We start from the raw sequence: 24,812 nt of genomic DNA, 5'->3' as shown, positions 1-24,812 counted from the left end.
GCTCTTATTCTCATCTTTCTCTTCTCACGGGGTTTCCAATCTCACTTCTATAATGACTGAAGCTCTGGCAAACGTCGTACAAGCAGGTTTCCGGCGGTGATCCCCGAAGTTGGCCAGCGTGAGACAGCAGCAGGTAAGTCCTCGTGCGGATCCAAACATTCTTGATGGGGGTTTAAGCTAGCCAAGTGAACTGGGATCAAGAGCTTGGTGTGTCTATTCGATTTGTCCTGAAGCAAGCCGGCCTGCAGAACCTTGGGAAGACGGAACGAATGGCTACGGCATCGGCCAAAGAAAAGACATAAAACACTCCGAATCAGCTTATCTTGTTTGAAAAGGGAAGGACTGTGGTGACCGTTGAAACCGAGGGCAAGCAATGCGCAGATCGGAAGATCAAAAGAGCACAAGTTGGCGCGCCCTGTGAGGCGCAGTTGATTTTCCCCGAGTCCGCCGCAACCTAAGCTTCGAAGCGCTATACAACTTCTCATTTGCCCAGTAGCGACTTGATCCGTGCGACCGCGCACGACACTCGATGACAACCGAAAACTAACCACCATCCCAACGACCTACTTCGCTTCCGGGAGATGCCTGAATTATTGCTAAACATCAAGACTTGATCACTTTTCCAGCCAAGCTAAAGTTTTGGCACCTCCTGACTCGAAGAGTGCGAACTTGATCGTCCAATCCTCCACCCTCACCTCATCTTTGTCCCTGGGTGCGCCATCACGAGACAAGGCCAAACACCCTCCCCCATCTTACCGTCTTGAGCCATCTCACTCTCCAAGCCATCGCTCTTGCGTCACGTCGGATTGTCCACTCACTGCATCGCTCCTCACTCGTCCTCCTTGACTTGTTATCACCTCGGAAGACCCTATCACCCCCTCCCCTCCCGCCCGTTCCTATCGAACCGGACAGAAACATCGTGCCTACCTACGACCCAACTGCTTTGCGCCTACTTAAGCCCGTCCCTCCCCAGACCCAAATCTTCGACAGCCCATATGCCTGGAATTCGTATGTGTCTCTTCTGAATCTCCTACTTCGAACCCTTGTCCCTCCGGTGGCTCGGATTAGTTTTGCCATACCAGATCAAGATCAACAGTCCTTTCTAATACAAATCGCTTAATCATAGCCCTCGACGCAATGGACAAGCTCAAGGCTCTCTTCAGGCGCAAGAAGGATAAGGAGAGCAGCGCCGCTGCCACCAAGACAGATACCAATGGTGCTGCCGCCACTGCAAAGCCGACAACTACAGACACCGCCGCTGCACCCGCTTCCAGCGAGGCGGCCGCTCCTCCTGCCCGTGAGTATATCCCCAGTCGTCTCAAATCCAGCAGTCCTGACTCTCTCTACATAGCCACTGGTACGACTGATGCTCCAGCGGCCACTGATAAGCCAGCCGATCCAGTTCCGGCCAACACTCCCGCTGCGACGTAGGGTGCGCCCGCTACAGACAGACACGATGCTTGACGGATGACTCAGAGCCTCAATTTTCTCACACCATCCGCCGCCGGTTGTCAAGATGCGCGCAACCGATATCTTGTCGAGCCTTACGCCCTCGTTGTTCACGCGGCTACTGCCTCCAAACACCCTCACGGAGTCGGCCCATTTTCGCAAGTTTAGCTCTGTCCTTCAGTTTTGTCCCCGAGCGTCTAATTACCCATTATACCCCTTTTTGACGCCACTACGAACCTTGCAAATTCGACGATACCCTTTGTTCTTCAACAATTCATTCCCTAAATTAGCAAACAAATGACCGCAGTTGGGCTAACGGGCCGGGAAGGATGGTCGGAAAATATTGCGTTTCGTGCACCCTTGAGCAATTGAGATACCCCTGCCGCGTCTGTCTCTGACAAGCAGATAGCGAAGCAGTATGATCCGAGTTCAGAGATACCCCCAAGTCCTTCAGATAGTTGCCCTCCTTTTTCGGGCCTTTAGCATAGGAAACAACAATTGGCGTTTTCCATAATCATTAATTCCCATTTTCATATATGCTCCGAAAAGTCATGTGTCCAAGGCCTCATCTTCCAATGAAAAGAATTGTAGATATACACTGAAGCCGCCTCTCCATGACAAGCAAAATCTCGCCATGATGACAGCGTTCTCTCAAAGTAATAATATCAATATGCCATGATCCGCACTCCCATACCATAGCCTACTCAGCGACTCAAACATATTTCAGGGATCTCTCTTTTCGCAGGATCGCATGTACTTCAGATCTTCCAGCACAAAGTTAAACCAGAGAACATATCGTTAGCTGGTAACTCCATGACTTCTAACGAGCCGCTGTTGCCTTGGGCGGGAAAGCTCCGGCCAGCCTCTCTCTGAATCTGAAGAATGTGTCGTCGTCCTTGTGAAGGGATACTCTCGGTCCAGCCATGTATTACCCTTGCGCCACGCTCTCATGTGATGGATGACTAAGGCCGACAACCTGCTCGGGTAAAATGACGCATGAGGCCACAATTCTTCAGTGAGTGAGTTGATGGCTGTCAATCGCCTTTACGGCAAGTTGACGTCCAGCGTGACCAGGACAGAGTCTCCTCCAGACTTTCCACCGTTACTGCTCATCCCAGTTCCGACAGAACTCTTACTTCGGAGAGACATGCCGCTTTTCGAGGTCGGTCGTGACGCTGGGTATATCCGTATCGAGCGCTTTGATTTGTCCCCGGGGATGAGGGACAGGAGGATGTCTTGATGTTGGGAGGATGAGGGGTTGGTCGCGGTCTGTTCGCCGACACTGGCGTGGCTGAGGCCATTGAGCTGCGGCGCAGACATGATCAGGGAGCGGTGGTGGTGTGGGAAGATCTCGACAATCTGGTCGCTGGCCCACCGGGCGATGCCGTCGAGAGCTTCTTGTTCGCGCTGGACTTCTTCCGGGCTCATCAGGTTCTGGGGGGGTACGCTGGATGCGCCCCATGTCCCGTAGCTGTGGCCGGCAGGGTATTCATCGTAGAGAAGTCGGGAGCGGTCGGACTGTCGGTAATTGTCTGTTAGCTGATGGCAACCAAAAGAGAGCCGTGACGTGGTTCACTTCGTGGCGCGCGACAGGGTGTAAGTGTGTTGGCTACATACATCATGATGACTGTGACGGCCGACGCCTAGACAGGAGAGGCAGACTCCCATACTGGCGGGAGATCGTTTGACATGAGAAAGAGACAGGGGGCCAAATGAGCATGGGCTATAACGATTGAGAGAGCGTGGTCATTTTGAACTTGCTGTTACCATTCACCCACGAATCCTGAAGGACTTGATTGCTGAAAGCAGGTCAGCAGCAAAAGAGGGTGACACTGGGGACAATGGACCGAACCGCCGCTGGAAAAGTGACTAGACAGCCACGTCATAAAAGTATTTCCGTTCCGACCCTAGTTTTGGCAGTTTTTCCGTCTCCTCATCTGGCCTCTCACATCTGGTGCCATCATTCTTTCCACCACTTGAGGTCCAGCACGTATTTCAGCACTTCCTTTTTTTTTGATATTTCGTCCTGTCTGGCTTCTTGTTGGTCACTCTGTTGGTCACGTCGTTATAAGTGCAAAACCACTTTGGCGACGATGTATGTTCATGTCCTGCGATACAGTGACAATGCCAGAAATGCCCCTTTCATTCTTGCAGCCGCGAAACACGGCATCTGCTTTCCTTCCGTCTCATCACAATATTTGCCTTGTCCTTGCTTTTCCTGATACATCAAGGTAGGGTCATAGTGCTCAGGTCATCTACTGTCTACCAGCTCGTGTTCCTTGCTCTATTGATGCTGCCACGAGGAGAGGGAATGCCACCCTTTACGCATCAGCGGAGCATTGCTCCGAGCTTGGAGTTCTGCTTTCGACCAATGTCTCCAGCTGAAACATGCCCTTGCTCATCAATCCACCCTTGGAATGCATTGTTTTTGCATCCCAAGAATGCTATTGTTGGTATTGCTTGGGACGATCGTCACCCTTGCATCAGACATTGGCTTGCGAAGATGGGAATTTCATACTCTGTCCCGCGAGGCTGTTGTCGATGCAAAACCACCCTTTTCGCCATTCTGGCCAAAGTATTCAATCCAGGGATTTTCGAGACATTGCTGGATGGCTCCATGCACCAAAATTAATCTGAGTCATTAGTTCGAAGGTGGTATTTGCAATGTTGCTGAAAGGTTGGCTGAAGGTATATATACATGCTATGGCTGTTCGACCTCGATTTTGGATTGTCCATCAAGCTGAGTCATTCTTTCTTTCCCTTTCAGTCACTCGTTCTTGATATTGTCACTCGTTTCAGTCCAGGCTTGCAATTCTTAGTTCAACATGCATTCTTCCTTGATTTCTCCAGCCTTGTGGTTGGGTATGACCACGATCTTTGCTGTTACCTCTGCTCAGGATCCTTCCTCCACTAGCGATGGAGCTTCGACCATAGGTACCACATCCCATTCGTGGCCTACTGAGCCTTACCCTGGAGCAAGTATCTGGCTTGATTGGACCAGCTCAGCCAGTGTCAGCTCCGGAAGCAGCTCGGACTCCAGCTCGACTTCTTCCGCTTTGACCTCTTCGTTCATTAGTGTCAGCAGCACGACCCTCACCACGACTGATGGCATGACAACTAGTTCGGCCACGTCCTCAATTGAACAATCTGCAACCCAAACAACGGTCTCCAGCATCTCCACTTCTACCATTCGGGACTCGACCATTTCTTCTACCCTGTTCACCAGCTGGACTACGTCTGATGGGGGAAGGTCTGCAACCACTGCTACCACACCCAGCTCAATGTCAGTTTCAGGCTCTGTTACCAGCACAACATCTACTCCTTCTCCAAGCACATGCCCGTATGCAGGGCTAGGCTTTGTGAGCCCAGACAATACGTGTGTGAGGTACGACTTTGTCTGCGAGCGCACATATGCCGAGAGCAGCTTCCGAGGGAACTGGATTACCAGAGAAAGCCCCGAGTTGTGCGCTCGTCGCTGCGATAATGCAAACCAAAACCAGGGAGCCGGGTACTGTGTGGGTGTGGTTTTCAATACTAAATCTGCAACCAACAACTGCAGAATGCTAAAGAACCTCAACACCCCTCTCCATGACGCCGGCACTATCGCTCTCCTACTCTACCGCGATCCAAATTGTGGCAGGGTTGCCGAATCTACTACATCCACAACTGAGAGTTCTACCACAATTTCGACTTCGACTTTTACTAGCTCTCTTAGTTCAGTCACGACCGAATCTGCGAGATTTTCATCCACTTCGCCCTCGCCCTCAACTGGCTCTACTGCGACTCAGTCTCCAGACATATCCGCGAGCTCAAGCTCCATCACTACAACCTCTGGGAGCACAATCACAGGCGACCCTGCCACAACTTCTTTGACCTGGTCCTCACGCAGCCGCCGCCCTTCTGGCTCTTATAGCCACACCTGGGGCAGCAGCTATTCCAGATGGTCTGCTTCCTCTAGCAGAAACTTTACAACAGCCGGTCCCTCGATGACGGGTTCTTCTGCCACCATAGCCACGACAAGCACAAGCTTTGGTTCCAATGATACATGGACTAGCTCTTCTACAACATCGACTGTAGCAGATGGAACCTCTACTTGGGCTGGCAGCACAAGAGCTTCTTCAAACGCAACTACCAGAACTTGGTCTCACACTTCCGCGAGCACCCGACCCACCACTTGGACGTCATCCCTCAACTCGACTTCTACAGCGTCCCCTGCGACAACGACTTCATTTGTTGACTCTAGCACAAGTTCCCTCGCCGCAACAGCTACCACTACAACGAGCAGTAGCTGCCCAGCTTCGACCACAACAGTGACAATCACGATCTCTGGAGGCCCTGCCAGCGTTACTGGTCCAATCGTCACTGTCACCGGAATAGTCACAGAGACACGCACCATAACGAGGACGACCAAAACGTTCACTACATCGACCGGGACCCGGACGCGCTACACAACCACTACGGAAACCGACACTGCAACCACGACCATCACTTCGTCCACGATCACGACCATTACCGCCACAGTCACTACAACGCAGACGTTTGGTCAGCGCTGGGGAAGGATCCATTGGTAAGTCGGGAGCTGGGAGGCGATGACCAATGAACCTCCCGGCTTGTCTTGGAGAAATGTCCGCTCGCGAGGGCAGCCAATTTCCGGCTCTGTCAGGGATACCTCTGCATGGGAGGCAATCAAAAGATGAGGATGGGAGATTCTGGTGACGACAACGTTGGCTATCAAACAAGATACTGTGTTATCTAGAACAAGCTTGTCTCCGAGGATTTCCGTCTTGGAAAGCTCTTCTTTACCTAGATTTCTCCCCGTCTAGTCTAATGCAGTAGTTTTCAAAATCTAATTTCCTTTTTAGGGTATGGATCACAACGTAAATCATAACTTGGAGGCCCTTGCGGTGGCTTTCCTCGACCAGATCTGCACGTCCTTGTCTTCAATGTAGTTGGCCGGGAAGTACTGTGGTCCGAGAGTCTTCTTCACCACCTTCCCCGTCCCGCTCTTGGGCAGCTCGCCCTCGATGATTCTCAGCAGGGTCGGCAGCTTGTACCCGGCGAGACGATCGCGCACGTCGGCACGCAGGTCGTCCAGGCTCAATTTGGCCGGATCTCGACTATGCTGCCTGTAAAATTCCTGGGCGACCTCGTCGTTGCGCAGGGATATGACCGCGCCGACGCGCTGCCCGAATTCCATGTCGGGCACACCTACCACCATGGCCTCGCCGATGTAGGGCAAAGCCATCAGTTCTCGCTCAATGTCCAACGCCGAGATCTTGTACCCACCGGATTTGATGATGTCGACGGAGGCGCGGCCGACGATGAAGTAGTACTTCCCTTCCCGACGGGCCACGTCGCCGGATTTGAAGTAGCCGTCGGCGTCGTGCGCGTTTGCAGTGGCTTCGGGATCGTGCAGGTACTTGGAGAACATGGTGAAGGACTTGACGAGGATTTCGCCTTCGTCTCCCTCGGAGAGCTTCACGTCCACGCCATAGGTCAGTTCTCCCACGGAGCCGTCGGGGATGTCCTCGCTGGGGTCCGCGGGCATGTTGAAGACGACCCCCAGCTCGGTCGATCCGTACCGCTGCACAATTCGCCTACCAAGGAGATTTGTCCAGAAGTCATTGATCGGTTTGGGCAAGGCCGAGGTGCCACACAAACACATTTTGAACGCCGCGGCGGCGGCTTTGTAACCCGCCGCCTCATTCGGGGGGAGTTTTGCAATGCGCTCCTGGTAGTATCGCATCATTCTCATATATATCGTCGGTACACCCGTGAAGTGCGTCAGTCCACCCTGCCGCCACCGATTCCACGTCCATTCTGGATCGAAACTGCCAGACTTGAACTCAATGCAAGCGCCCGTCTGGATGAAGGGGAAGAATGACACCCAGATTCCAGTGGCGTGGTGAACGGGAAGGAGGTGGAGAAGAACGTCAGTTTCCTGTAGGCCTATCTGCTGTGCAAAACACATCGACCCATCCACCATGGCAGCGCGACGGAGCACGCCTCCTTTTGGCGGGCCGGTGGTGCCAGAGGTAAAAATGACCACGCCCGGGGCATTGGGATCTAGGTATCGGTTGGAGGAGATCTTGATATCGTCCAGTGCAAAAGGAGGCTCTTGTTCGATCGCGTTGATGGGCACACAGGCAAAATCGGGATTTGTCGTGTTGCGGATCTCGCGTACAACCTCCTCACCTAGCTGTAGAGCTGGCGTCGCCGTGACGAGAGCTACCGACCTCGCCTTGTTGACATAGTAGCAACCTTCCTTGACGGGCTGAGCGGTGCTGAAGGGCGAGGCGGCAGCACCCAGGGCCAGGATGGCCAGTACACCCACCACAAACTCATAACCCCCGGGTGCCACTAGACTGACATAGACTTCCCGTCCATTCTGCAAGTCTTGGACAGTTTCGTGTGTCAAGGAAGCCTTCAACACCCGGCGAAGGACGAGGACGTCACTCAGGAGCTGGGCGGCTGTCCTTTCAATCCCTGCATTGACATCGCGTATCGCCGGCCTGGGATTGGGGCGATGTGCAAGGGTGAGCAGGCGGTTGAAAAGGGGGTCGGCGGGAAGAATGTGGTCGGCCGAGTGACTTGGGACGAAGTCGGTTCTATCGAAAGGCGGCGGCGGCGGCGGCGGCGGTTGTTGCTGCTGCTGCTTCATTGCTTTGGATTTTTTGTTTCTCCTGTTTTGTCACACCACCCTCCGCATCTTGCGGCTCTTGGGCAGCTGCTCGCGCGGCCCCCGGCACTTTTTAAAGTCAGTCTTGGGGGGAGATTCAGCATGCGGTTTCAACACTCCAAAGGGAAAAAACGCCGAGTTGGCCATCCGCGGCGATTGTGCGCAGGCAGCCTCGGCAGTTTGGCTGCGATGAGGGGAGAAGTTGTCGTTGAACTTGATCGAACCACAAACTTCCGAGATACTGATGACCTTTTGCCTAGATTTCAAGTATTTCTTCACCGAGTCCCTTCTTCATTCTCGACCTCACACCTCGCGGTCTGGTCATCCCTCAGAAGAACCATCCTGTGGACGTTGTTGCAAGTCCCTGTCTACCAGATATATCCGAGAGTCCAGCCATGGCTGATTTCACCGACAAGCTTCGGCCTGCTGACCCCCAGGGCCCAGATGTCCTGGCCCAAGAGAGAGCTGGGTCCAGCGTGAATAAAGACCAACTCGCAAATCACCTGCTCTCGCGCAATGACTTCCTCAATCGGCAGAAGAAGATCCTCGACATCTTGGAACCCATCCCCATCTTCTGCAAGAAGAATCAACTCAACATGGCGCGCCCAGACCGCTACCATCTTGGATTGGCACGGGCGAAAGCCATTAGGAGATTGACTCTCAAACACGGCTGGGACCGTGAAGACTATCTCATGGCCGACTATCTGACGGATGAGATGGGTCCATACGCCCTGCATGGGTCAATGTTTATCACTTCGATTCGAGAGCAATGCAACGAAGAGCAATACGCCTACTGGATGCCGAAAGTGGAGAGTTGGGAGATCATTGGCTGCTATGGCCAGACTGAGCTCGGACACGGCAGCAATGTCAGGGGCATCGAATGTCAAGCCAAATGGGACCCCAAGACCAAGGAGTTCATCATCCACAGCCCAACAATCACAGCTAGCAAATGGTGGAATGGTGCTTTGGGCCGAACGGCAAGTCATGCTATTGTCGTTGCACAGCTGTTGCTACCAGACCCCAATACTGGAAAGTACAAATCCTATGGTCCACACCAGTTCATCGTTCAGATTCGGGACAGGAAAACGAACAAGCCATTGGACGGCATTGTGATTGGTGATATCGGCCCCAAATATGGTTACCCTGCCATGGACAACGGCTATATGCTCTTTAACGAGCTGAGAGTCCCTCATTCGGCTCTGCTGTCCAAGTATTCTGGAGTTGATCCAGAGCGCGGGACATACATCAAACCGAAAAACGCTGCCCTTGTCTACGGGTCTTTGACCTTTATCCGTGCTCAGATCATCATGCAGGCAAGGCTCGTCCTCGCTAGAGCAGTTACGGTTGCGGTTCGCTATCTTTCTATCCGTCGACAGTTTTCAGACCGAGATGCAAAGGACGCAGGCGCTCCTGAACAGGCCGTGCTTAACTATCCCACGGTCCAAATCCGGATTCTCCCACTTCTGGCCACTACCTTTGCTCTGCATTACACTGGCGAAGCAATGTACAAGCTCTACTACGGCACCCGAGACCAGATCGAGAAGAGTGGAGACTTCTCCCGTCTGGCTGAGATGCACGCAGCCTCTTCTGGCTTGAAATCCTTGTGCACCACGTTGGCAGCCGATGGTATCGAGACCTGCCGTCGGTCAATGGGAGGTCACGGATTCGGAGGTGGGAGCGGCATGATCGCTCTTAACAATGAATACCTCTCCAAACCTACCGTGGAGGGAGATAACTGGATGATTACACAACAAACCGCAGCCTACCTGATCAAGAGGATGACCGAGGTCACGAAGAATCCTCGACTGAAGCCGACGGATACCGTGGACGTCCAATTCCAAGACTTTGTGGCCAACAAGTCAAAGTCATATGATTTTGATATCCTTGGAGATCCACAGGAGCTGGTCAAAGCATTCAAGCACAGGGCTTCATATCTCTCCTATCAAGTCTACCAGGCCAGGGTCATTGAGAAGAAGCCCTGGACGAGCATGATGATCAGCCTGCACAGACTCAGTCGAGCTCACTCGGAAAGTCTTCTTGTCTCGAATTTCTACAATGCCGTGTTCGAGAGCACCCCGAATCCTCCCATTGATGCCGCAACCTTGAACGTGTTGAGGGTCTTGTTCCGCCTCTTCTCTCTCTTCACGCTGGACGTATCCGCTTCGGAATTCTTGCTGTCCAGGGCGATATCCGTCGAGAAGTTGCAGCACGTGACACCCGCAATCCAAGATCTGATGACCCAAGTGCGGCCTCACGCTGTTCGACTTGTGGATGCTTGGTCTATCCCAGACTACTTGCTTGAGAGCGCACTGGGAAGTTATGACGGTGACGTATACAATCGACTCTACCACAAGGCACACAAGGAGAATCCCCTGAACCAGCTGACCTTCAACCCGGACTGGAAAACTGAGGAAATTGTGATGGGCGAGGGTGAAGAGAATGCCAGGAGACGGCTGGAGGCCCTAGCATTGGGGGTGGGAGGACGCGAACAGTTTGGGGCCGTCAAGTCAAAATTGTAGACAAGAAAAAGAAAGAAGCAGACTTAGAGAGGCCTAAAATTCTGGTACTTTGTGCATACAATGCATACAATTCTCAAACTCTAGATCTTGGCCTTCGCGGCGGTGCCGATTCTCTTCCTGTGCACGTAGCTAATGGACTTGAACTTGTCCAGCGCCTCGCCCCACAGTTCAGCCCTCAGCAGGCCGTAGACGCCCATGGTGGCCCTGGGGGCGATGGTCTTTGCAAACTCGACGGCCCTCTCCCTCATCTTGTCCGGCTCGCAGATCTCGTCGACGATGCCGTCCTTGAGCGCCCCCTCGCCGGTCCACTTGTGGGCCTCGAGCAGCATCTTCCGGGCGATCCTGGGACCGAGCTTGAGCCGCGGCAGGGCGCCGATGCCGTCAAAGTGCAGGCCCAGGTTGACGGGCGGCATGCTGATGAAGCCGCGCTTGCTGTTCATGATGCGGTAGTCGCACGACAGCATGAACGGGCACGCACCGCCAAAGGTGTGGCCCGTGATCAAGGCGACGGTCGGGTACGGGTAGTCCACCAGGGTGGCCAGCAGAGGGTAGAAGCCGTCGGCGTTGGCGTAGATGTTGGTGTCGGACTCGTCCAGCTCCAGGCCCGTGCACCAGAACTTGTCCGAGAAGGACGAGATGACGACGGCGCCCGGCGAGTCGGGCTTCATCAGCTCCCTCTCAATGTAGCGCAGCGCGTCGATGATGGTCTGCGCGTACGCCTGGTTCAGCCGGTTCTCGGGCGGTTTCTGCATGGTGATGACGTGCACGCCTGGAGCCGAGGGCGGTGACTCGATGCTGAGGTTGGGGAATGTACGCGCCATGTTGGATGATGAGGTAGGATCTTTTTTTCTCTTGTTGTCGTCAAAAGGGCCAGATGGTCTATCTTACTGAGACGTCCTTGATGGGGAATGAGAGATTGGCGAGGAGTTTTGGCCGCCTTTGTCTCTGGAGAAGGTCTTCTCTAAGTTTGCCAGGATCGAGAGCCGTAAGCTATATCGTCGGCTTTGGGTTTTTTTTCCCTTTCTTCCTTTACCGACATTGAGCTCCGGCGGGAGGACCGGCGATTTGCCTCGGCGATATCAGAGTGCAATCATCCCCAACAGCGCAGCCTCGCCGGCTTTCCTGATGGAAGTGCGGGGGAGTTCAACTTTATTCGGGGTAACAGGGCACGTACATGGCCAACCTCGGCAGTGGAATAATGATGTTCCAGCCGCCGGATCTAAATTTACGAACTAACCGTCTCAGGTATGGTGTCTCGTGTGCAGGGCTGATCACCTGCTTTGTCCGCATCAGGGGCTCTAATTAGTTCGTCCACCGCTCAAGTGCTCGACGTCAATCCTCCAGCAAGGCTGATCAGTACCTATTCTTTGGAAGCTTACAAGCCCTGTATTCCAGCAAGACACTCACGAGGACATTCGCAGAGAGTGCGTCGAGGCTATCCCCCGCAGAAAAGACATGAATCGAAAGCTCCTCCCGTCTCGAAAGAGTGTTCGGGCCAAACTCCACATGTATGCAAGCACGGCGCCTACAGAGGACGCTTCCATCCCTCCTGCGTGACGGCCATACTTGCCAGGATAATCGAAGAGAGAGAAACAAGCAGGTCATTATTCAGAATAGCGCTCCTCGACGCAGCTTCTGCCTACATGCGGTCAATCTGATCCCCCAAGCCGCGGCGCCCCCTCCCCCCAAAGCACGAGACATGTTTCCTGACGCTTTTGCAATCTTCCTGACTCGCCACAGCCCGATTATACTCTCCCGAGTAGAGCCGAAGTACTCCCCTTTCGTCACTTGAATGTGGAATTCCCGTTAATGCAGCCTTTTCACGGCCTTTTCAGCCAACACAGCACCTGTCCGATTCACCAATTGTCCCTCCCGTTGGAGGCTGATGCCCGGATTGTGCTTCCTGCGCCACAAGCTCTTCGCTTTTTGGTCAGCGTGGCATCTCAAACAAATGCAACGGTCGGCCAACCAGCTGAAGGACTGATCATCCCAGCTAACCGCCGGTTGGGTTGTATTCCTGCGGGCTCGGACACACCTTATTGTGGTCTGCGTGGAAGGTTCTCCACCCCCCAGTTGGCTCTGGCCCTGAACATAATATAGGGGCGTCTCGCATTCAACTCGTCGATCTGTTTCTGGAGGCGGGCAACCTCATCTTCGGCCTTGGCGATGCTGGCTGTGAATCTGTCGCCCTCGGTCCTCCATCGCGCCAGGTTGTCTTTCTCCTTCTGGAGTCGTCTCTTCTTGACGGCCATCTCCTGGCAATTCTTACAGTCTTCGTCAGTTTTGGACAGGTTTTCGGTGTCGACAAGTTTAGCGCCGCAAGTCTCTCCAATTCGAGGCTGGCGAGGGCAACGCTGTTTCATGTTTCCCCATCTCCAGTCTCCGCATGCGAAATCGGTCCTGGCATAGTAACACATCTTGCTTGGTTGCTATATTTGAAAAATGAGAGATCAGACCCAATGGAGTTCTTGAGAAGCTGCCTTTGTCAGACACAGGTCAGCCCAGCTCCTTCTGGTACTTTGCTGGCATCAGGCTTACTAGTGAACTGCTCCTCCTACTGAACTTGGGATTGAGACGGACTGTTGTCGTCAGAGGCTTTTCCTGGTTCCTGATGTCAGCTGGGCGTTCTGGGACGAGGTCACGGTGACCTGTGACCGTGGCCAGATGTTGTTGAAGCCTGGCCCCGCTGTGGACGTGGATGATTTTGTTTGAAACAAGACTCACTTTGGTTGTGGAAGGTGAAGACCGTTGGCTGAGTTTGTTTTCGACAGACCAGGCTTCTTGACGTCTCTTTATAGCCCTTTGGAGCCAGTCCTTCCCCGCCGATCCTTGCTATGTGAGACGGGCTGGTGACTTGTACCAAAGGCCATTTCAATTCGGACTGACTTCAAGTATCTGGTCGCTTGAGGTCAGAAGATGCAGCCGGTACAACTATTCCACTGTCAACACGGTGGTGGCGAACCAACTGTGACGAGCGATTGCATTTTCCGACATGCACGAGACCCTCAGTGGATGTGAGCCGGTCTGCCCCCTCATCGCTGGCGGATCATCAGTGCCTTTGGCCTTGATCAAAATGTCTACCTCTGCATGGTAAGCCAAAGTTTGTTTCATTCCCACTGCTGCGCTCTGAGAGCCATGCGGCGTGGCAGATTTTGAGTCGTGGAGTCTGGACCCGCTCATGCTAGCAGCCAACAGGTGGGTGAATCTGGAAAAAACCAAGAACGCAGTCGTTGTTCGGTAAGGAGCCGTACTACAGCCAGCAGCTCTGGTGACGGCGGGTCGCCATTCCACGGCCCGCAGTGCCAGGGCCTGGACGGCTTCACGGATCGCAGCCAAGGGGCTTGAATTCACGTCTTATAATGCCCGTCAAACAGCTTTGAGGGGGGGCAGGCCGGATGTTTTGGATTGTTTTCCCGGCCCGGCGGCACCATCATAGCCCAACCATAACATCGCACACAACGGAAGGACTTGCCACATTGTCTCTCTTCGAAGATCGAGCCCCAGGAGCTCTGCTTGCCCTGATCACTACGCCTTGCAACGGCGGTCTGTCTCCAGCGTGGTACCGTTTGGCCCGTGTATGGGGTGTCAATGTCGTTGGCGCACCCCACGAGCGGATTTCTTTGCGCCTGGTTTTCCAGAGAACTAGCTCCACCCCTGTTCCCACTCGTTTGCGGGATGTAAGAGCGATGGCTCGAGACAGCATGGCTAATGGGCGTTTGACACGAGCACCACAGAAAGGGAAGGTTGTCCGCCTTCTGATGGCAGGGTGACCAGGGGTTGCAAGAGGATCCCTTCTCCAGCATCAATTTACTTGTCCAGAGCAGGCATCACGACTTGCAGCTCGGAGGCCCCTGATTTGCCGATCGGTATGCTACATCACTGTTTCTCCTCAGCATCATGATTCCCCAGGACATCGGCCTGCCAGCGAAGACCTCCAAGTTCCCTGGTCATGGAGCGGCGTAGTGCAATGGACCTTATCTATCCCTGCATTCTTTCCTCAATGCCCGCCCAACACGGAGAACGTCCCGCATATTGTTGAGCTGGCTCAAGGATATTGGTCGAGGTCACTGTCAAAGCTGTCACTTATACTTTCCGCAAACGCCTCTGGGGCGATGCGATCCGCTCAACAAGCCACCGGCGCTCTAGTTCTGAACACCTCAGAGCGTCATTAAGGAAGGGACCGTGCATGAATGGAGCTTTGCCTGGCTATTTGCCTGACTGTTGCCAGAACTGATCCTTTCCGTTCACCACTTTGGGCTTGGTGCTGGTCGTTGTCCAACCTAGCACGTTGGGCCCCAAGTCGATCTCTGAGTATCGCTACTGACGTGGAGGAGGTCACTCATCTGCCCACTTGGTACACAAACACCTGATGGTGGTGAGGAACGCATGGGTCTGGGTCTGCCTTTGTCTTTCAGCTCGACCGCCAGCGAATACCCGCTCACCCCAACCTGGTCATCCTCCAGGCAGCACCTGTTTAATCAGCTCTTTTCTTATCCGACTTTACGACCACGTGAGCAAGTTCCTCTCCAGCAAACTGTTTCGTATCCCTTGCCTCGTTCTTCCTAGCGGTCTGAGAGCTCATCAACCCTGTCTCTGTTGAAGCATTTCCTGCCAGCATGGCGTGCCGAGCTGAGGATCCTGCAAAGTTCTCGCTTACCATAGCATCGGCTGGAATCTGGGCCTCCTGATGTGCAGCAAGGACGAGCGCCGAAGCATGTTACTGGCCATTGGAGATCCGCCTCATTTCACCTCGAGTTGTTGCAGCTCTCCGCGGCCGCCGTCAGGATGTAGAGCTAGCGCACAGCCCAAAGGTCCACCTCGTTGCGCTCCAAGGACATCCTCCTGCACGAGGCAAACCCTTCCCAACTAGGATTCCTTCTTGTTTCAGACCTACGGGTGGCTGCCACATCAGATGAGCGACATCTACGGCCCGCACCATCCCCTCTTCCAGCAGCGACGAACTGAACCTTCTAGCCGAACAGTTCCCCCAAGGATCGAGCGATCGCCGCCTCTGTTGCAACAGTGCTCTGCCACGCTGCGGCTCTGCGGTGAAATGGATACTCGCCCAAATTGGGAAGTGGTGATCCTTGAACAGGGGAGACACGGGCACACCCTCTCGCAGAGTCTTGCACTGCCCGTCCTGCTCACATTCTGAGGTGAAGATATGTCAATGCTCAGGAGACATCTGTTCTTCTGTTGTTTCACTCTTTGATGGCTTTAGTAGGAGATGGCTTTATCAGCTGGCGACAAGGACGAGGACAGGGGTCGCTTTATCAAAAGTTGACTGAGATATGGTTGATTTTGAACCCCTATTTTCTATTGATGAAAGGATCCTGACGTGAGGCAGACAGATATGCAGAGTTGCCTGGTACTCAAAAACCCCATGTCTCGCTGCCAGACATATACCCCGTCGCCGTGTCTCCACGCCACGGGCCATGCCTTGGGTGTTTTGGGTACTTGAGGGACCAGCGTCGGCCTACCGCCGTCTTATTATTCTTTTCCCTCGAACTCGAACTCTCCCCATCTGTGCGCTCGTACCCAGCTGGGTACCTCCCGTGAGCCTGCCATGTTGGGTGCAAGGTGCGACTGGGCTCAAGCCACAAACAAGGGCAAGTTACTGGTGGCAATGTTGAATGTTGGGAGAGCCAAAGACACGCAGGAAGGTCAAGGGTAGATGGTGGATGGATGGATGGATTTGAGAGATAAACCATGCAGGGCTTCTTGACTGCTTGCTTGACTACATTGCCATGCACGATCAAAAGACCCTCACTGCCTATAATACATTCATAGCTCTCTCCCGAGTATGTTTATCTATCTATCCATCCCCATATACACAGTACCACTGGTATCTCGATCATCAGAGCAGAGGTTATTATCTTCTTCCCTCCCTCCCTCTATTCTCCCTCCCAGGAGTCCATCCTACCCTATCCTATCCCATCCACCACAAGCAAAGACAATGAAACCGAAAGAAACATCCCGTCAAGCCAAGTAAAGCAAACGGTACGCCACGTACGCCGGTGAAGTGACCACCAACCAGCACAGCACTCTCGTCCCCAAGCGTTCAAGGGAAGAGCTAGACTGTCCCTCTCCTTGGGTATCCATTCACTGTATGTATGTAGGGCCCATCTGATATCGATTGGTTTCATGCTATGCATACATACCTAGGTATCTAGATACGTTGGGACATGTGCACCTGTTTGTGTATGTGTATGTGTGTGTGTGTGTGTGTGTGTGTGTGATTTACTGATTGACTGATTGATACATAGTAGGTACGTAGACTTCTACGATATCCATAAATGTAATCTTTGATCTTGTTTTGATCATGAGGACAAGGGTGATGATGATAGTAATGGTAATGAAGACGTCCTTTGCACAGCCTCTATCACTACCTAGGTACCCCTGCCCCGTGCCCTTGACCGTGCCTTTGTCTCATCTTGACCTGCCAACAAATATGTATATTTTTTTTTCTTTCCCTCTAGAGATATATATACATGCATGCACCAACGAAGAAAACTGGACCGGATCTCCAGGCCTTCTGACAACGCGACACTCGGGTCTCGCGCGGGCTCTGTAGGAAGCGGGCTCATCAACACTTTCTCGCGGGCGGGGGGGAATCACTTCCGGGCAAGATTCTTGTGCAAGACGTGTTCTTTCATGCCCAGCCCAGCGATGGCGGCCAGGACGGCCAGGCCGAGACCGGCGAAGAAGGCACCCCGCAACGCGTCCATGTAGATGGCCAGGACGGTGGGTCTGTCCCAGCCTGGAGGCAGGTGGTTGATGGCGTCGAGGGAGTCGCGGATGTGGCGGATGACGGTGTCACTGTTTGGGAGGGAGCCGTAGTGGACGTGGAGTCGGTCGGTGAGGATGTTCTGGAAGACGGCGCTGGCGACGGTGATGCCGATGGTGGAGCCCGTGGAGCGGAAGGCGTACGACGCCGCGGTGATGACGGCCTGGTGGGCGTGGTCGACCGAGCTGATCATGCCGACCAGCGTGATGGTCAGCATGCCGCCGTACGCGAAGCCCAGCGGCGTCGGGAACACAAACGTCATCCACGCCGGCGTGTCCAGCTGAAAGGTGCACAGCAGCCCCGTCCCCACGACGAACGTCACCATCACCCCGACCATCTGCGCGTAGTACCGACCCGTCGCGCGCATCAGGTACCCCGACGCCAGGCTGCCGACCGACGTCGCGGCCGCCAAGGGCACGACGCGCAGTCCCGCCGCCGTGGCCGATAACCCGCGCACCTGCAGGTACAGGGGCACGTAGTAGATGGCCAGGAAGGCGGCCATGGTGCCGAACCAGTTCGCCAGGCACGCCGAGAGCACCGTGCGCGTGCGCACAATCAGGGCCACGGGGAGCACGGGCTCCGGCACCCACCGCGGCTGCGACTCGAGGTACATGAACCCGGCGAGCGTGGCGACCGACAGCGCCAGGCTGGCCACGATCAGCGGGTGGCCCCAGGGGAGCTGGTTGCCGCCCGTGTTGAGACCCAGGAGGAGTAGTACCAGGCTGGCGACCAGGAAGCCCGAGCCGAGGAAGTCGATGCGCGACAGCGCCGGCTGCGTGCTCGGGTTCACGGGGATGTCGACCAGGAAAAACACCATGACGGTCGACACGGCGATGAAGGGCACCTGCAGCAGAAACGCCCAGCGCCACGACAACTTGTCCGAGAGGACGCCGCCGAAGACGCCGCCGAGTCCCATGCCCAGTCCATAGACCAGGTTGCCGTACCCTTGCCACAGGCCCCGACGCCGCAGGGGCACCAAGTCGCTGGTGATGTAGGTGGCGATGCAGGTGAGGCCGCCGCCGCCCACGCCCGCGACAATGCGTCCCGCGATGATGGCCCCGGCGCTGGGTGCCAGCCCGCACAGCAGCGTGCCCGCGCCGAAGAAGATGTTGGAGAAGATCAACCCCCAGCGCCGCGAGAAGATGTCGGTCAGCTTGCCCGACAGTGGCTGGCACGCCGAGTTGGCGATGAGGTAGCCTGTCGCCAGCCACGAGAGGAGGGAGAGCGAGTTGAAACTCGATGAGATGGGAGCGGTCAGGGTCGCGACGATGGTTGTATCTGTTGGTCCTTCGTTAGTTATTGATGATGGAGGGAAATAAAGCAGCCTCATACCCAGAGCAGCAAAGAAGACCCCAATCCACGTCGCTGCCATGATGGCGACCAGCTTCTTGGTACTGGGCTCCTCGGCCACCGCGATCTCGTCGGCTTCCGTCACTGGCACGGGCACGGGCTGCGCGCTCTCCGGGTCGACAGCGATGCCATTCTGCTCGCCGCCGAGCAGAGGACTCGTCTCGGAGGGTTCGTGGGTGTCATGAGCTGTAGTCGTGCTGCTCCCGTCCCTCGTGGGCGCCATTCTTGTTGTGCTGTCGAGATTGCGAGTGAAATCGCAGAGTGATAGATGGATCGATATCAATCAGATGACGATGCGAGTGATTTTGTCCAGAGGGCGATTCCGAGGACAGGATTTGTTGGGATTCCTTCGCATCCGTCTCTCTGGCCCGCGCTCCGTTTCGGTGTCTAGTCTGGCTGCTAGACGGTCCCTCAATGATCCAGGTCAAATCCGAATTGGGTAGACAGACAGACAAAGAGATAGATAGAATGCGGCCTCCCAAGAAAATTGTTCCTTTCCGTGCTCTTTATTCTGCGCACCCCGTATCAGTGCAACACACACAGACTCCCTCGCAGATGTCGTAAGTCGCTCGACCCCTCGATAGAATTGGGCGAGATGGATATTATTTATTAGTGTCGTAGTTAGATCCAACTGATGCAATCAATAACCTGGGAAGAGGTTCCTGTCGATCAAAAGAAATATTACTGGGGGGTGTTTCTTGTTAGTTGATTGGCTTGGAGGGTCGGTGGGGTGGTGGTGGCGGCGATGTGCGTGCAATCATTAAATCGTCAGGGTCGAATCGCTACGCAGCAAAAAGGCTCGTAAGCAGCGAGTCTCTTACACGATATTTCCTCACAACATGGTGATTGGCTGGTTGCTGGTTGGATACTCACCACAAAAGACGTGGAGGGGAGGACATGTATCTTCGTATCTACTTTCGTTCAGTATGTATACGAGAGCGGGGATCATGACTTGGAAAACTATTCAATTCAACACAATATGTCCAATACATAATATAGAATAGGGAGAGGCGATACCCCAGAACCCTCTGTACTCAGTCTCGCAAGGCTTCAATATCGACAATCTCCTTGACAGCCTCGGTCGTCAGCACAAATGGGCTGTCGTCCTGGATACTGACACTGTCTTCAATGCGTACCCCCATGTTCCGGAAATACTTTGGCCACCGCTCGTTGTCCGGCACATAGACTCCGGGCTCAATAGTGATACAGTGTCCCTCTTGTAGCACCACTTTCCGCGTATAACCCACCGTGTCATGTACGTCCAAGCCGATATAATGACTCAAGTGGTGCGGGAATAGGCTCTCAATGGCTTTGGAAGACATGTCAAAGCCAATCTGCCGCAGCTCGTTGGAGAGGTGTTCTTCTGCTATGTTGTGCAACTTGTCCAGTGACATATTCGCACTACCTCGGCAAAGCGAGATCAACGATCTCTGGACTGTGAGCACTGCTTGGTACAGATCTCGCTGTGCGTCGCTGAATTTCCCTCCGACAGGCCAAGTCCGCGTGATGTCGGCGATGTAGCCACCGTACTTCCCACCACCGTCCACAAGGACCAACTCGTCATCCCGCAGAACATCATCGTTGCGGACGTAGTGAATGCCAAGTGCATTCTTACCACCAGCAACGACAGGCTCAAATGCGCTCGTGTCGCAGCCATTCGTGATGAAGCGATGGCGGAGATACGAGTCGAGCTGTTTCTCGCGCGTCCATGCTTTTCTCATGGCATCCGTGTGGGCCCGTCCTGATGCTCTTCCGGCTATTCGCATGAGCTCGATCTCGGCTGCGCTCTTAAAGGCTCGTAGGTCGTTCATGATCGGTCGAAGCCGGTGGACTTTCCGCGACTCAATGAGCTCTGCGAACTCGGTGGCCTTGCGGGATGCACCAAACAGAAACCGCTGGAGTGCCGAGCGGTTGGTATCGGGACTCGTGATGTCCGTGTAGACCTGAGACGCTTCACCCACCAAGTCCGGAAGGACCTTTTTCAACCTGGAGATGTCACCCGTTTCGTCTGCGTTGAAGACGTCCTTTGCTGCCTGTGTGCCCGATCTTGCGCCATCCCAGATCTCCGCTTTGGGGTCCTTTTCGCGGACAAACAGGTAGAACGTGTGGTCCGTACCCGTAGGGTCTTTGCCGATGACGGCGAGAGCTTCAGGTTCGTTGAAGCCGGTCAGGTAGAGGAAGTCGGGGTCTTGGTGAAACTCGTAGAAAACGCTGCCGGAGCGGAATTGGAGATCAGCAGCGGCGATGATGGCAATGGCCTTGTCTGGCAGCTTGGCCGCAAGCCGCGTGCGCCGGTCGGCGTACTCCCGCGCTGTTATCCCTGGAGTCAGCTCCCCTGGCTGGAGGAGATGCGGATGAGTCTCGTGGACAGGTTGCCCAAAGGCAAGATCGGCAGCATTGACTGTCAGCGTGTTATACTGGCGCGGGCGTGATCCCTTGCATCTGGTGGTTGCACGAACGGCAGGGGCTTGATTGAGGACATTATTGGCACGGATGAGCGTCTGCCATAATGTCCTCCGCATCGACATGCTCTGAAGCAATGTCTGCAATGAGATAACACGATGGTTGGAGGATCAAAGTGGACAAAATCATCATGGTTCAGTCCAACTGTCAGTTTGACATTTATGTCGCTCTTCTCCAACCAGCGAGATGCTGCCTCGGGTCTAATTGCCTAATTGGGCCACGGCCAATGACGCCCTCCGCGTTTGATATACGCACGAACATGCAGTTCCAAGGCAGTGACCTTGTCAATGACTCACTTGATCTGTCAGAAACAGTCTAAGAAGGGCGCATATTGATCCATTAATACTCGAGGCGGCCACGTCCAGACCTTCTTGTGTCTGTCTTCCCTCTAGCCATAGAAAGAGACTCCTATCAAACCGCGACCATGGTGAGGCATCTCGAGTATCCAAAGAAACCACAAAATACTGTGAAGCGATATAACAACAGAGGTAGGTGAACATGTCCTTGAGCATAAGAGGTCAAAGACCAACACTTGACAGGAACATATGATCTGGGAATCATCCACTCAATCATCAATACCACCTCGGTTCTCCATGTCTCCTTCGCCCCCAGTGCCGACCAACCCTTTCCCGCAATCTTGCCCATGATCGGGGTGATGGGTTCATTTGAATATCCCTCATCCAGCATCGAGGAGCCACTTGACTGTTATCTTCACGGATATGTCAGTTCGAGGATCATGCGCCTTGCCCGAGAGTCACCAGAGGGGTTGCCTGTCTGCATTGCTGCCACCAAAGTCGATGGCTTGGTGTTGGCCTTGACCCCAAATTCTCATAGTTACAACTACCGATCAGCGGTGCTGCAGGGACATGCAAAGCTGGTCGAAACAGACGATGAGAAATTGTATGCGATGCGACTGATCACCAACAAGGTCGTCGACGGTCGATGGGATAACACCAGAATCCCTCCAGACAACGTGGAAATGACCTCGACCACCATTCTGAGAGTCAAGATCGAAACTGGCAGCGGGAAGATCCGACAAGGAGGACCGCACGATGAAGCAAAGGACGAGAACAGAGCCGATATCACTGAAAGAGTCTGGACTGGGGTGGTGCCAGTGTATGAGACTTTCGACACACCAATACCCAGCGCCACCAATAAGGTCAAGGATCTTCCATCGTACCTTGATTCGTACGTGTCCGAGACCAATGCCCACAACAAGGAGTCAGCTCTCAACGCTGTCAAAGAACCCTAAAAGGGCCAACAGTAATGATGATGAAGCAATCTCCTGGGGGGCTTCCAGTGCGAATCGCTGAAACAGGAAACGGATGGTCTGGCCGAGGTCGATCGGGGAAATGGAATCGGTTTTTGTGTTCGCAGAGACCCTGAAGGAAATGCAGCTTCATATAGATAGTCGCACTTTAGTTAGTGACTCCCACATCCTCCGTGCAACATGGGTAGCAGTTTTTCATAACCATGTGCGCCACTTCACCGTCTTTTCGATCTTTGACACAACAATGAAGTGGTGGCGTAGGGCTGCTGCCAGGCAGGAGCTCATAGACTCATTCCAGAGAAATCTCTGAGCCACGTCATTCATCTCGTCGATGCTCATTTTGAACCTCGACAGAAGGATTTTGGTCACGGCGTCGCCCTGCGCAAGCGGACATCCTTCCAATATTTCTTTGGTTGCTGTAACCACACAGCCACCCCATAGAAGACAATCGTTCTCAATCTGCGACCCCCGGGTCATCTTGTGCGAACACTCGAGAAAAGTCTTGGCCATTTCCTCACGGTCCAGTTCGTATGTTGCCGTTTGTAAGTGAAACACCGAGAAGCCCAGCCAGATCAGGCGTTCGATTGGGGGCAACCTTTCACGAAAAGTTTGAGACCGTTCGCGATCTCGGGTTGCCCTTGAAGCGAGGCGGACAATTTGGCCTCTTTCCATGGCCAGCCGTTCGATAACTTGGATGGAAAGAATCCTGCGCAGGGCCAGCTCTCTGAACCCTTCACAGACTCTGGCAAGACGCGCAGAGAGGCTGGGAGAGAACGGGAGCTTTGGGTATACCGGCTCCTCCCCAGCTGACTGTCCCGTGGTCAGGGAAGAGGGGCTGTACTCAGGAAAAATGGTTGGGCTCTTCATCCTGGGTTGAGCGTACGATAAGGCATCGTGACTGGGTTACTAGTCAGCTCTCCGTAGTAGCATCGCCTAGGGCTGGTTTTGAAACACACTCACAAACAAGAAGGACGTTTGGTCGAAGCACGAACATCGCGTTTGCGCAAGTCCTCGTCGTGTTCGAACTGACCCAGATAACGCAGCGCATTGCGGTGCATGTTGAAAGATGCATCATCCTCAAAGTAAGCCTTTCACTGTCTCTCAGCATGTATTACATTGAAGACAGGTAAATGGTTACATACGCAAACCCCGGCCAAATTGGAAATAGCTGCCATTACAGCCTTTCGAGTGGAGCCCGGGACAAGGAGCCGTTCCCTGATCTTTGACAGAGAGCCTCCATAATGGTACAGCATCGCCTTCTTCAACTCGGGCGTGTGTGATAGGTAGGTACAAAGTACCCAAGTGATGACAGCCTCAAATAGAACATCGTGCGTCATAAAGAGCTCGAAAAAGACCTGGCCTGGTGCAACGATCTCCCTACAGTGGTCAATTACAGCAGGGAAATACTCCTGAGACTCAATAGGATATCGTAGGAATGGATCGGCACGCAGACCACCGAGAACGCTGTCGGCAGAGCAAGCCGCAAGGGCTAATGATTCAGCTCGACATTCCCGGCAGCCACAAGGATCCGCTTGGGCATCACCTGAGGATATTGTCTCTGGGGAAGATCCATGTTCGTTTAAGCACAGTGATCCAGGGGGTAGCATGCCTGGGTGGGCACCCTTGTCTCGCTGCGACGCTGGCGTTTTGGTGCTCGCATTGGCTGCAACAGCTTGCTCGAGGTGCAATTGACATTGAGAATTCAGATGGTTTTTTGCAATAGGTCTTGAATTCCGTGATCCCTGTTCAAGAAGATGATTCCTATGGCCCCTAACACGGTCCACCCTGGGAGGCGTTTGTACTCCTGCCGAATAGACTGCTAACCCACGACGCCGTTCATGATTCCTACGCATCGCATGGGCCGTGATCTGACTGAGTTGCCAGCTGGGAACACGTCCAGGTCTGTCGACACTGATGAAATGAACGTCCATTGGCAGTTGGTTGCGCGGAGATGATTCTTCGGTCATGTCGCCACCGCTCTTATTGGTATAACAGATACTCTCAACCATCTTGATCGTTGACCATCTGCGTGTCGCGTATGCGAGGTGGTTTACTTGACAAGATCTTGCAGCCCCCTAAATTTTCAGCCTAAGGCTTCATGTCGAGGACCAGGCGCCGTCGAGGGTTTTCGGATAGAGTCCGTGTCTTTAGACTGAATTGGCATGTCCACTTCGTCGAGTATTATGATGGAGTATGTAAAGCCATCTCTCCGAACGGGATAGGTTCAGTGGGCTGCAAGAAAACCTGGTGTTAAAGAGGACAGGAAATCAGGCTCCAAAGATTGCCACCAGCTCA

The 24,812-nt window shown here is 54.0% G+C and overlaps 10 protein-coding genes across 10 annotated transcripts; 3 read left to right on the top strand and 7 right to left on the bottom strand.

Annotated features, from left to right (window-relative positions):
- Positions 1-2,493: 2,493 nt before the first annotated feature.
- On the bottom strand, positions 2,494-3,117 carry AYO20_10846 (hypothetical protein; the record flags this gene model as incomplete). Its single annotated transcript, XM_022649102.1, has 2 exons — positions 2,494-2,967; positions 3,067-3,117. 2 exons carry the CDS (start codon positions 3,115-3,117, stop codon positions 2,494-2,496), a joined length of 525 nt encoding a protein of 174 aa, XP_022494947.1.
- A 1,157-nt stretch (positions 3,118-4,274) lies between these two features.
- Positions 4,275-6,020, top strand: AYO20_10845 (hypothetical protein; the record flags this gene model as incomplete). The annotated part of the gene is made up of 1 exon (XM_022649101.1): positions 4,275-6,020. The coding sequence occupies one exon, from the start codon at positions 4,275-4,277 to the stop codon at positions 6,018-6,020; it is 1,746 nt and encodes a 581-aa protein (XP_022494946.1).
- A 311-nt stretch (positions 6,021-6,331) lies between these two features.
- Positions 6,332-8,110, bottom strand: AYO20_10844 (hypothetical protein; the record flags this gene model as incomplete). Its single annotated transcript, XM_022649100.1, has 1 exon — positions 6,332-8,110. The coding sequence occupies one exon, from the start codon at positions 8,108-8,110 to the stop codon at positions 6,332-6,334; it is 1,779 nt and encodes a 592-aa protein (XP_022494945.1).
- A 413-nt stretch (positions 8,111-8,523) lies between these two features.
- AYO20_10843 (hypothetical protein) lies at positions 8,524-10,647 on the top strand (the record flags this gene model as incomplete). Its single annotated transcript, XM_022649099.1, has 1 exon — positions 8,524-10,647. One exon carries the CDS (start codon positions 8,524-8,526, stop codon positions 10,645-10,647), a length of 2,124 nt encoding a protein of 707 aa, XP_022494944.1.
- An 80-nt stretch (positions 10,648-10,727) lies between these two features.
- On the bottom strand, positions 10,728-11,468 carry AYO20_10842 (hypothetical protein; the record flags this gene model as incomplete). Its single annotated transcript, XM_022649098.1, has 1 exon — positions 10,728-11,468. The coding sequence occupies one exon, from the start codon at positions 11,466-11,468 to the stop codon at positions 10,728-10,730; it is 741 nt and encodes a 246-aa protein (XP_022494943.1).
- Positions 11,469-12,683: 1,215 nt separating this feature from the next.
- On the bottom strand, positions 12,684-13,064 carry AYO20_10841 (hypothetical protein; the record flags this gene model as incomplete). Its single annotated transcript, XM_022649097.1, has 1 exon — positions 12,684-13,064. One exon carries the CDS (start codon positions 13,062-13,064, stop codon positions 12,684-12,686), a length of 381 nt encoding a protein of 126 aa, XP_022494942.1.
- A 4,197-nt stretch (positions 13,065-17,261) lies between these two features.
- Positions 17,262-19,007, bottom strand: AYO20_10840 (hypothetical protein; the record flags this gene model as incomplete). The annotated part of the gene is made up of 2 exons (XM_022649096.1): positions 17,262-18,712; positions 18,767-19,007. 2 exons carry the CDS (start codon positions 19,005-19,007, stop codon positions 17,262-17,264), a joined length of 1,692 nt encoding a protein of 563 aa, XP_022494941.1.
- An 811-nt stretch (positions 19,008-19,818) lies between these two features.
- Positions 19,819-21,312, bottom strand: AYO20_10839 (hypothetical protein; the record flags this gene model as incomplete). The annotated part of the gene is made up of 1 exon (XM_022649095.1): positions 19,819-21,312. One exon carries the CDS (start codon positions 21,310-21,312, stop codon positions 19,819-19,821), a length of 1,494 nt encoding a protein of 497 aa, XP_022494940.1.
- A 359-nt stretch (positions 21,313-21,671) lies between these two features.
- On the top strand, positions 21,672-22,499 carry AYO20_10838 (hypothetical protein; the record flags this gene model as incomplete). The annotated part of the gene is made up of 2 exons (XM_022649094.1): positions 21,672-21,735; positions 21,787-22,499. 2 exons carry the CDS (start codon positions 21,672-21,674, stop codon positions 22,497-22,499), a joined length of 777 nt encoding a protein of 258 aa, XP_022494939.1.
- A 213-nt stretch (positions 22,500-22,712) lies between these two features.
- On the bottom strand, positions 22,713-24,526 carry AYO20_10837 (hypothetical protein; the record flags this gene model as incomplete). The annotated part of the gene is made up of 3 exons (XM_022649093.1): positions 22,713-23,415; positions 23,478-23,605; positions 23,660-24,526. 3 exons carry the CDS (start codon positions 24,524-24,526, stop codon positions 22,713-22,715), a joined length of 1,698 nt encoding a protein of 565 aa, XP_022494938.1.
- Between the last annotated feature and the right edge of the window lie 286 nt (positions 24,527-24,812).

This window comes from Fonsecaea nubica (genome assembly GCF_001646965.1).
Source record: "Fonsecaea nubica strain CBS 269.64 chromosome Unknown Scaff123, whole genome shotgun sequence".
Classification (NCBI taxonomy): domain Eukaryota; kingdom Fungi; phylum Ascomycota; class Eurotiomycetes; order Chaetothyriales; family Herpotrichiellaceae; genus Fonsecaea; species Fonsecaea nubica.
Note: the sequence above shows the minus strand (reverse complement) of the source record. Positions and strands in the feature narration are given on the sequence as shown.